Source organism: Acipenser ruthenus, chromosome 1 (genome assembly GCF_902713425.1).
Source record: "Acipenser ruthenus chromosome 1, fAciRut3.2 maternal haplotype, whole genome shotgun sequence".
In the NCBI taxonomy this organism is placed as follows: Eukaryota; Metazoa; Chordata; class Actinopteri; order Acipenseriformes; family Acipenseridae; genus Acipenser; species Acipenser ruthenus.
In genome coordinates this window covers 13,955,658-13,968,058 of record NC_081189.1, presented here as the reverse complement: position 1 = coordinate 13,968,058, position 12,401 = coordinate 13,955,658, and the positions used below count along the sequence as shown (strand labels likewise).

General features: G+C 37.2%; 1 protein-coding gene across 4 annotated transcripts in view; it reads left to right on the top strand.

The window, feature by feature from the left end:
- Window positions 1-12,401, top strand: part of LOC131703069 (A disintegrin and metalloproteinase with thrombospondin motifs 3-like) — a 95,178-nt gene that overhangs the window by 13,981 nt on the left and 68,796 nt on the right. For all 4 annotated transcript variants that reach the window (XM_059006141.1, XM_059006081.1, XM_059006017.1 and 1 more), the window contains exon 4: window positions 8,931-9,087. In XM_059006141.1, coding sequence (XP_058862124.1) covers window positions 8,931-9,087 — 157 coding nt within the window. The remainder of the gene's footprint in view (window positions 1-8,930; window positions 9,088-12,401) is intronic.

Below are 12,401 nucleotides of genomic sequence, written 5' to 3'. Positions count from 1 at the left end.
TATGCACTGCATGGAGGTGATCGTCTGGCATTCTTGAACGCAACTTTGATGTTTGCTCACATAAATAAGTGTGAGCAAACTGGGTGACATTTGGATAGTCACAGTATGTGTCTTTGTGTTGTGTCTCCTAGCGCCTCCTAACACTGTACTCTTTAAAAATGGCAATGCTCTCTTTGCAAGTCAAACATAGTTTTTTGTCTTTATTCTGAACACAATATTTGTCACTCCACTTTTTGTTAAAAAAGCGGCACTCTGAATTTATTTTCCGTTTCTTCTTTCTTTGGATTTAAACTCATACCTTAATAGACACAACGATCGCCCAAACATTCGCAAAGAACCAGCGAACCTGGAAAAATGTGGCCTCGACTTGCACAGATTCTGCTTCATCATACATGCCAGGGACATTATTATTTAGAAACCAGAACTGCTACGCATCATATTCCACATGTAAAGTGTGTAGACTGAGAAATTTTTCCCCCAATTTTTTACGATGTTTCAATTAAAAACAATTTTTTTTTTTTTTTTTTTTTTTTTTACCAATTTTATCCTTCTTTTAATATTTGTAAAATAAAGTCAGAAAAATTGCCGGGAATTTTTTTCAAGATAAAAACCGAAAATGCAGAACACCTTTAAAAGGCTGGAAGCATGTATAAAACATTTGATGTTTATGAATATAATGAAACACTGCAGTAACAGATGCACATTTGCTCTGTTTGCTATGGCAAAAAAACATCAACAGTTTCTTCATCAAAGTCACAGCAAAGACCATTTTTGCTAGGGCTACAGTTTTCTTAAAGGAAATGTCAGTTGCTCCTGATCTTGAAGCCCTTTTTGCCTCCTCAAGTGTAAAACACTTTCATCAAAATCGGGCCCTTTGTATCTAACGAGCGGTTGAGCCTTAATTACCCGTTAATACAATAATTACCTTAAGGCTCCAGCCACATTCCCACGAGGGTTCTAGGGAAGGAGTTTTAACCCCATCCCCACGACTACACATTACAAGACCGGATTTTCCGTCGGTCTCAAACAGTAAACAATAAAAGATGGACGGTGCTCGACCGCATGCACATAAACACAATAATAATGATAAGGACGGACGGCTTTGTCTGCCTGCATACAAATACATATAATAACAACAATACTACTAATACTAATAATAACAACAATGATAAAAATATAACACAAATAATAATAAAAGGGACGGGCACCTTGCCACAGACTCATACTTAAAGCCCACGAAACGCTTTCAGGTACATGTTTGTGGCAGTTTACGAAAAAACTTGTCATAGGTGACACTTTTTTAAACAATTTTCACTGTGTCAATAATTCAAGCTACTATATATTGTCTTAATTTTATTATATATAAAAAAAGTTGCCTACAACTAGTTCCAGAAAAAGTTGCCAGAAAGTTGCCTCTTGGAACATGGGCATTAGATGCCTGTAAAGTTTCAGTTGCGTATTATTTAGTTGCACTATCTATATTTACTCACACTAATTACAATTTCATAAACATGAGCCATTCTTGCAACTAGATTTCTAATGAAAACTCAATGCTTAATGTAGGAGGCAGTGTAGTCTAGTGGTTAAAGTCCAGGGCTTGTAACCAGAAGGTCACTGATTCAAATCCCACTGTGACCCTGAGCAAGTCACTTAACCTCCTTGTGCTCCGTCCTGTGGATGAGATGTCCTATTGTAAGTGACTCTGCATATAATGCACAGTTCACAGCCTACCTCTGTAAAGTGCTTTGTGATGGTGGTCCACTATGGAAGGTGCTATATAAAAATAAATATATTGTTATTATTAAAGTAAAAAAATCTGTTTTATCTGACTTCAACTCAAGGGTCTGCAACATGAACTTCCATCCAGGAACCTGGTTACTGTCTAGCTCCACTATCTTTAATTTCTGTTGTTAACCGAGGTTTCAGGTTGTTCCCTGACCTATTACTGGTAATAAAGAAACAAATGACAGATTGTAAACATTCACTCTGCTGTTAGTCTTGAGGAGATTTCTTTATCTGCATTTTAGTTCAATCTTGACAAGGATTTAAATCTGCATCTTTTGAAACTCTTGCCCAACTCGGATATATGTGATAGCTGCTCATAGGGCTGATACTGTAGGGTTAACCCTATAGGAGCTCATACCACTAATTTTCACATCTTTATGTGGCTGATATTTTCATTCTTTGTTTTCATACTTACTCTTCAAAAGTCCTGTTAAGCCTAAACTGAAGCACTGTATTGTAGAGATGTTTGGTCTGCACTTACACTGCCATTACTTACTGCCTGTTTAACATGCTGTTTATATGGGCAGGTAACCAAATCAATTATTTACTTATTATTCCCTGCTGGTGTGACAGGGATATATTGGAGTTTGTAGTGTACTGTAGGTATAACACCCTTTTGAGTTTTACATATTTCTGGAGAGCCGCATATAACTGTTCTCCAATCCAATCTTGGTCAGCAGATTATTCAGGAGTTATTGAGAGTGTCAGAATCTGTATTTGTAAGCCACAAGGTCCTGTCGAAGGGTCGGACTCAGCGAGAAAGCATAAGATAATTGACTCTCTTTAAAAAAAAATAAAATAAATAAATAATGAAAATCAAGGGCATGGAAAGACCAGGATATTTGTCACTTGCACTAACTATAAGTTACTAGAGGATACAACATCTGTCTTTAACTGAGTTCATATTTCATGCTTACATTTTAACTTTTTTGAGAACTGCCCCAAATGTGATAAAACTTTTCCACTGTTGGGAGTCTAGGGATAGGGAGGATATAGATCTACTTTTTCCTGATACTGATTCTTGTATTTTTGTATTTACAGATGTCTCAGAAAATGTAGGTTATAAAAAAAAACAACTTGTTAAAAGTTATATTCAGTTGTTTAATTTTTACATGTTAAGTTGTTTTGGATTCTTAAGGCAGAAACTTTTAGCTCTGTTTGAGTAATCCCTTCTGGCAATTCAAGTTTGGCATTGTATACTTCTTCACAGCTTTTGTCCAGATTTTTGGCTGAACCTTTTCATTTTCATTCTCCTATAATGTTTTTTTTTGTAAAATAACATTAACAATAGTGTTAAATATACATTTAGTAAACAACAACAATGTGGAGTTTGTTAAACTTCAGCTATGTGACTTTTATATTTGCATACATTTTTACATATTGTTTTTCATCACTGAAATCTTTGGAAGTTTGTTAGTACCAATAAAGTTGTTTTTCTGTAATGGAAACTGTGATATCAGATCATTGTGGGTGCCAGTGTGCATTGTACAATTACAGACTTCAAAAACAAACAAGTTGTTTTTCATTTATTAAATCAGATGGAAAAGACTGGAAACTAACTTAAGTCATTTCTCATTGAAACGCAATGAAAGATATGATTCCAGAAAGTTGACCCCAAATAAGTAAAGGTGCCATGTGTTTCACTGGAAAATGCAAAATATAAAATACAGTGATATGTAAAGCCTGATTCGCACGGGACTAAAAATCCTCACATAAACAGGTGGTTTCAGAATTTTTACGAAATTTAGTCCCGTGCGAACCATCCAATAATTTTTATCCCAGATAATTTTCTCAGCAGTGCTCCTGATTTTTTTTACAGGACATCGGGACCTTCTGTATGATTTCAAACTCAAGTGTTGTATGTCTTTTTACTTCCATGCGAATCGACCATGTCAGTGTTATGTTAGAATTGATACAATAACCCGTAATATGTTATCCTCAAGAGCCCCCCCCCCGCTTCATCCTCTCACCTACCTATATCAACAGACATTCTCCAGAAAGGCTGTTTTTCTCCCTTCGATGACCTGGTCATTGAAGTTATGTGCTTAACAGCATTCTTCAGATTTCTCAGATGCTCAGAGTTCACGGTCTCATCAGCTTCCAGCTTTCCTGCATCAGGCATCCGTAACTGCGACCTTTTCCTGTTTCCGGACTCACACTTCCACATCTGGCTCCGCACCTCCAAAACCGACCCATTTCATCGAGGACACTTTATTCAACAATCAAAAATCGATTCTCCAGTATGCCCTTCCGAAGCCCATTCTCCCATCAGATCCGCTGTTCATCGATTTCTCCCGCACAATCATATGTCGACACTGGTTCTCATCCCATCTAACCACCCTCTCCTCCGAGCAGGACGGCTCCCCAGTCGGGGATCTCTTTTCTATTCTAATTTCCAAGTCCAGGCCGTATAAGCCTGCTCCTAAGTCCGGGCTAGAAGCCCACTTCTCTGTCCTAAGTCCAGGCTCTCTCTGCTCCCTACTGTCCCACTAACAGCTCGTTTCTGCTTCCTCTGCTCTGTCCTTATATTACAGTTGATACGATCTGTGCCGAAATTCTACACTTTTTATTTTTTTTTAATTTAGTCGTCGCCAATTATTTTTACCCCGGTTTTCACCCCAATTTAGCATGCCCAATTATTATCTGTATCCCCGGCTCACCGCTCGCAACCCCCCCGCCGACTCGGGAAACAGAGGCTGGAACACGCGTCCTCCGAAACATGCTCCTTCCAAGCCGTCATTTTTCGCACTGCAGATCCACAGCAATGCCACCAGACCTATAGTGCCGGAGGACAACACAGATCTGGCGGCTCCGCTGCAGAGCCACAGGCGCCCTATCGGCCACAGGGGTCGCTGATGCGCGGTGAGCCGTGGATTCCCCTGCCGACCTAAGCCCTCCCTACCCGGGCAGCGCTCAGCCAATTGTGCGCCGCCCCCTAGGAACTCTCGGTCACGGTCAGCTGTGACATAGCCTGGATTCGAACCTGCGATCTCCAGGCTATAGGGCACATCCTGCGAGGAGCGCCTTTACTGGATGCGCCACTCGGGAGCCCCCTCGAAATTCTACACTTAAGTAAAACGCATCGATTGAGCATAACCAAATTGGGAATCAGGTGAAAATGCAAAACATAATTGCCGACTATTAAAAAATGTGTTAAAAGATGTTTGAATGGTGCATTTTGAAGATATGGTAATACATATCACTCAAGAGACAAAATTATTATTCTAGTCTTTGGAAAAGAAGGTAAAATTAAATTAGCTATTTGCACCCGGTTCACTGTTTATAAATCATGCATAAAATTGAAATTACCCACTTTTCTTGATGAAAACTAACCTACGTCTGGGAGGTTTCTAGACGTCCTCTGCTTTTGATCAACTCCGAGGACCACTTTTTTTAGTCCCGTGCGAATCATGCTTATTTGAGTAGAGCACTTGAGTACTCGAAACAAAAATCATTGCTCGAGCACTTAATTTAATCTATTTTTATTCTTCTCTTCTCCGTCGGTCCAATAAAATTAAACATGAGGACATGCCATCGTGTTTTTCATTTGTGTTACTACTGGTGTACGGGTACATAAATTAAACAAGTGAAACCTGTTTGCCATTCACTTCCATTGAGATTCCTGTTATTCTGCGATAACACAATCCACAGCTTGGATGAATCTAATGTAACGAAAGGTTCCATTGACAACATAGTGACAGCAGCCTGTTGCTCAACTGAATGACTGATTTGGTTCAAGTCAGACTTGAAGAAGATCCAGGTATGGAAAGAACAAAACACTTTGTTAATATAATCGCTATAACTAGGGAATGCACAGAGTGCACTTGGAGACCACTGTATAAAATCTTGATTTTCTACAGTTTGAACGCTGTTAACTCTGTAGTTTAAACAGAAGACACCACGACGGTTTACTGAGTGCATTGCATTTTTGAATGAACTGTGAGCTTTTAGTGCTTGAGTGGTTGACTGTATTAAATGTATTGAGGCATATTTGCTCTAGAGCTCTGTTTTTGTTAGTTGACGGGCTAACTTAACTTTGTATGCTTTGGAGACCGAAAATAAAAGTATACTAATGTTCATTTCTTTCTTATCACACCGGGTAGTTTTAAAGTCACTTTGAACAAAGAACTGCATATTAACAAATAGCAGCGTTACCATAGCTCTTTTTGGGCCCCACACCGCAATTTGATTCAAAGATTATTTTTCAGCTTAAGGCTAATGACCTTGTTGAAACATAGTTTTTTCCAGCTATAAAGCTTGTCAAGATGAGGACTTTCTGCTGTAACTTAGCAACCGAAGGTGCATTCTTAATCGTGACAAAATAGACTTTAAAGAGCCAAGTTATTTGCATGCAAATAAGTGTCTGCAGGCTTGCATCATAATGCTGATTTAACAAGCACCGCTCTACTTCTCCTGAATATAGGGAGTACAGCTGAGCTTGGCAAAGGCACAACAAACTCTGGGTACTGTATGTGCCCATTCTAAAAGTGGATCTCTGTTTTTCACAGGGGTATAACAGAACAGCCATACACTGCTCTCTCATTGTTTTCTGCGCAGGTCTGATCTGTTAATTAACAACACTTGTTTATGAAACCCCTGCTTACTGATGAAATGCTTCACAGGGAAGTTCGAGCCCTGCTCTCCCAGAAGTCAACTCTTTCAGTGAATTACAATGATTGTTTCCGACAAACTGAGGTAAATAAATACATAACTTTAAAAGGTAGCAGTATAGAAGTGACAATAGCATTGCTGTGGTGTGTTCCTAATGCCATTATCCCTTAAACAACACAGTGAGCCTATTTTAAACAGTTCTGTGCAACTGTATCCTTAATTCATTTGGTTTAATCCTGGTCCTTTTCCTAAAGATTTCCAATAAGCTTACTAAGAGTCTTACTTTGTTCTGAACAAAAAATATATTACAGACCACTATTATATTGAGTCCTAGTGAGGCACTAGTATGGAGTTTTAATGTTTTAATGTTTTAAAACAGGACCAAACTATGTTTTTTTTTTTTTTTTTTTGCTTTCAATTTACATGCAGTAGTTCACAGTAATTGATTGTTTTGACGGTCTGTGGTAGACTTGCTGTACACATCAACAACCTAACCCAGTTATCTTGACAGATAATCCAGTGTGGCAAATTAAGAATGAGTGGAGCTGGTAAAATTAGACTGTGTATGTTAATCAGAGTTAAGTCTTTTCTGAAATTTGTTCAGATTTGCAATACACACATACTGTAGGATCTCGCTGATGAGGCCAGCTTGAGGTATGATGAGGAATGGGAAATTACATTTCGACCACATTCCAACCTGACTGTGGAAGTAGACTGTGTACATGAGGCCTGAACTGGGGCCGAGTTGAGCTGTTTGCCTCAGGATTTGATACTCATCCATTTAATTTAGTAAAGGTATAAGGAGACAGCACAGCATTCCCTACCCTGTCTAAAATAGGTGCAGTGGAGTTTCTGCCTTGGTTTTGCAGCCAATAATATAATTAATGACCTAATTATATTAAAAACAAAAAAAGTCAGCGGGACATCCTAACTACTTTCCAATATTAAACGGATGTAAAACGACTGTTGAATGAAAAACAATGTGATGTCATGTCTGGTGTTTTTAGCAATTTCTTTATTACTAAAACAGCGTTTGGAGATATATGTCTGTCAGTCTTTTTTTTTTTAATACATTCTGTTCAATTCATTGAAGAATGTTAATATTAATAATCTTATTCAACAAATATTGGAATACAAAAAAGAGAAGAACGGCTTGTTGGCAGGTTTTACCCCTTTCTTTATCTTCATATAAATGCAATTCATTTTAATATGCCATCTGTTTTTTGTTGTTGCAGTTAAGAGACCAGTTTGATAACAGAAGCCTCATTCCTTCTTGAAAAATGTTTGATAATATTGCATGTGCTTTGTCTCAAAGGAAAAAAACACCAATTATAATTACACTGTGCCAACGTATGGTGCTATCTGGACTATTATTGCAACATTATACTACAGTCGGATTTAAATTACATCTTCGAAAGCAAAATGTAAATGGTGTTTTGATAACGTTCACGTTAGACACCGTAAAACTGATATTTTCATAGTGACTTGGTGACTTTCTTATATATGTAATCACTATTTGCATATAGAAGGATGCATTTAAGATAGCTTAAAACATGTGCAAACTGGCTTGGGATTATTTCCTCAAAAGCAAGCCCCAGCATCGAATGTCTGAGATGTTTATTTCTGGTGTGGTAACTTTATTGGGCGTGTTATTACTTTGTGAAAATATCATGCTGATTGACATTTTGGAGTAAAGAGCTTTGATAATCTAGCCCAAAAGCAGTCAAATATTTCAATTTTCATTTCTTATAATCTGTTCATAAAATATATTTGAATAAAGTAACTTTAGACATCAGGTACACTATCCTGCATCCCAATGAGTCTCAGTTGGATTGAGATCGTGGATTGGATTCAAACCTGACTAATACTGACATTGCTAATTTGGTATTCCCATTTCTGTTTGAGAAGATGCCTTCCAGGCATAACTTCATTTTTACAGTACTGGGATCACAGTCCCGAATGCATGAACATGACTCTTGACCCCAACCTACAATTCACAGTGTTTGAGGCTTTTGAAGAATACTGTTCCCCTATTCTTCAAGAAACATTCCAGCTTTATGTAGACTCCCGTCAGGATGACTCAAGCTGTTATACTGTAGATGCTGAGGTGGACTAGCTTGCTAATTAATTGATGATAACCACATGGAGAGGTGTATTTATTGCTTATACAGTTTGCCAAGAGTACCAGTATGCCATGGACAGAAAGGCACTATGTCCTCTAAATTGGTACTATGAGTACTGTAGTTAAATCTGGTTTTCCACCAACCAGGCCTTTTGCTAGCACAAAAAAAATGTTTGCTTCAAGAGCAATAATTCAGAATCCTGTATCAAATGCAGTCAAAAATGGGAGTTTACTTTATAATTAGGTTTATCTGAAAGTTTTTTTTATAGTATTTAGAAGTAGAAAATATGATGCATTATTTGAATAATAATAATAATAATAATAATAATAATAATAATAATAATAATAATAATGTGTGTGCTAAATTTCAACAATTGAATGAATAACATTTAGGTTTACCTTCTGTTTCTAGGCTGGGATGATTCGAACAGGTTCTGATGAATACTTCATTGAACCACTGCAACAGGGGATGCAGAGAAATGAAGATAAAGGGAGAGTTCATGTCGTGTACCGAAGGTCAGCTGTCCAGCAGGCATCCCCTGACATATCCACTGACTTCCAAATTGCAGGTATGTTTTTATGTTAAAATAATCTCTCAGGATTTTAACACTACTTTTTTCTACAGATTAATTCCATTTTTTTTAAATTTTCTGGACGGTACATTTCTTGTCTAACTATAAACAACTGCTACCCTGTTGCCTGTAATGCAAAAGCACTGAATCCAACTAATGTTAGTGAAATCGTGCAAGTACTGATATTTCAACAGCATGTGTGCAAGCCTCTGCCAAGGAACTACAGCCCCCACAATGCACAAGCTGGGTACTCCGAGGTTTGCGTGTACAGTGTCAATATGATTTGATTGTTTCTTGCTTGTAATTGGAATAGGAGATGTTAGGTAAGCAGAGTTCAATTAGCAGCTGCTGTTTTAAAATGACAATTGTGTGCTTGACTGTAGTTTTTTGTTTTTTTGTATTGTTGGTTTGCTTGTGTAAGTCACATGTTCAGCAGCGTGTAGGGCAGCAACGTGGAGTAGTGGTTAGGGCTCTGGACTCTTGACCGGAGGGTCGTGGGTTCAATCCCTGGTAGGGGACACTGCTGCTGTACCCTTGAGCAAGGTACTTTACCTAGATTGCTCCAGTAAAAACCCAACTGTATAAATGGGTAATTGTATGTAAAAATAATGTGATATCTTGTAACAATTGTAAGTCGCCCTGGATAAGGGCGTCTGCTAAGAAATAAATAATAATAATAATAATAATAATAATAATGTTCATTCCAAGAATGTCGGATGATTCTGTTGAAAGTAAAAGCAGCAGTTGTTATGTGCTTAGCATTGCATTGTATTCAAACTAGACCTGGTTTTCAGAATGCTCACGCCATGACAGAAGCACATTTTGAAGCGGTTAATTAGTGCCATTCAGTTTACTGCATGTGGTTTGTTTATAAAAAAAAAAAAAAACTTTACTGGCAGCTAGAACTTAAGTTGTAGGTCAAAGCACCATAACTCAGACTGCAGATAGGAAACATCAAACATTAAATAGTATGGGACCACTTAAAAAATGCATCACAGTTCTTGGTGTGTTATTGTCTGTAAAAATATGTAAAATGTCAGCGAAGATCCTATTTTAATCATTTAAATGTTGGCAGTATTTAGATACGCCACTGAATAGACCCCTAAATGTCAACAAGAATGAATCTTGATATATCTATAAATCCAGGGCCCTGCTAATGGAAACGTTTACTAAAATCCAGACTTATAGGAGTGCAGTACAGAAGATGTTTGGATGCTTGTACAGTGATTGCCATTGGTACAAAATACCACTGGGTAAATGTGATGGACTGGCCACCACAACACCTCACACCAGCTTCTGCACAGTTCACCCTGAGTTGCCATGATCACAAGTTCTTGACAGTAAATGACATCTCTGATGAATGTTCCTAGCAAAGGCCATACACTGTGGTGGCACATTACATTTTAACTAAACCTTGAGAACTGCTCATCCAATTATGATGAATCTTCCCTTATACAAGTTTACCATGGTATTTTTGCACAGTATTTTTGCACTTTACCCATGCTTTTTCCATGGTAATACCATGTATTAACCATAATTTACCCTGGTTTACCATGTTTATTAATATGCTTTACCATACCTCACTGTTCTTTACATTGCTTTCCTATGCTTTACCATGCTTTCACTATGCTTTATTATGCTTTGCTATGCTTTTACTATGGTAAACTTGTAAATGGGTTATTGTGGGCATTCCTTGTACGAGTTAAAGTACAGTATGTTCTTTGTGACCCATTTTTGCATCAGTAATGTATTTTAATATCCCTGGTAAAGGGTATGTATATTACTAACATAGCCTCTTGTATTCATGCATGAAACATTTTGTGACTTGGAAACTTCCATTATCTTCTTTTATGTCTTAGAACCGTGCATTTTTAGACACTTTTTTACTTTCTGATATCAACATGATTTGCTGAAGAATCTTGTTCAGCCATTGACAAATATATTTATGTGATGGTTGGTAAGACTGTAATACTTGTTGAAGCAATTTATCAGTTGCTTCCTAGCTAGGTAAACCCTCTCAGCTTTCATGTATTCATGTTTCATATTTAATAATAGTATCTCAATAATAAAACCACAATATCCAGGAATTGTTTTGATTTTTCTTAAAAAACCCGAAATCATTCATATTATTGGATTATACTGTGTACAATATGCTGTACTTCATGTAATATTTGTTTTCTTGCAGGGATCAAAGTGATGGTTAACAAAGCTATTCACGTTTTGAATGATAACTTTTTTTATTTTAAGCTTTTCTTAATCTTAAATTAACGAAAAATGTGCTTATGGTTAACAATTAGGGTAATTCCAAAAGTGGATGTTTCAGAAATGCATTGCCAACTGTTTGAACAGTGTTGGTGGCCATTTCCAATATATCATTCATTGTGAATTATGGTTTTACTAGATTTTGTTTGCCCCTTTGCAGTTCAGCACCAAATTCTCAATGACAAAACTCCCCATTCAGTGCAGCACATTCATTTAGAAAGCGCTTTGTGTCCAAGTAATTTTGTAATTACATTCTAACAGTGGGAAACTTGGGATAGCAGGGCCTTTATCTTACAGCTTCCTTTCAAGATTTTCTTTTTCACTTTCCCTAAAGAGCCAAGTTCTTGTGTGGTTGTTGTAGTTGCCATGACAATCTGTTAGAGTGTCTTTGTCCCAGGTGGGAAACATGCAGGAGTGGGGAATGATTTGGGAGTTGCTCCTGGTTGCTAGGAAATGTAGGCCAAAAAACATGGGCCAGGATAATGAGATAACTGCTGTCCACTTATGAGACCCCAAAGATTTCCCAGACATCCTAACATTGTCTGTGACCATACATGTATCTGTTGGGGTTTTCTGGCTCGTTTCTAAATGAAGTTGATTTTTTTAATAACATTCCACATGTTGAATTATTAATGCTGAATTACGTATTTGACTTCCACAAGTGTATAAAGTGTATAAGTAGCAGACACATAAAAACCGTGTGCAGTTGCTTGCAGAAGCATTTCTTAAATATTATAATTAGGTTTGACTTAATCGCTATGCATATCATAGAACTACAGCACAAATAGTGATGGCTAGACTCTGCATCCATCTGTCTTAAAAGTGTGTTGGCCAGAAAGAATAAAACATTGATAGAGAGCATAAAAAAAAAAAAAAAAAAAAATTAGATGCTTTGTATGGCTCTGAACTGCTCCAAAACCTAAACAACTCTCCAAAAAATATTAATAGGAATTAAAAATACTGGGCAAGATTCTACATGCTGTTTATACCAAATTGCCATTAGAACACACTTTTCAAAAAAGGAAAACAAACCAAATAATATAAACAAA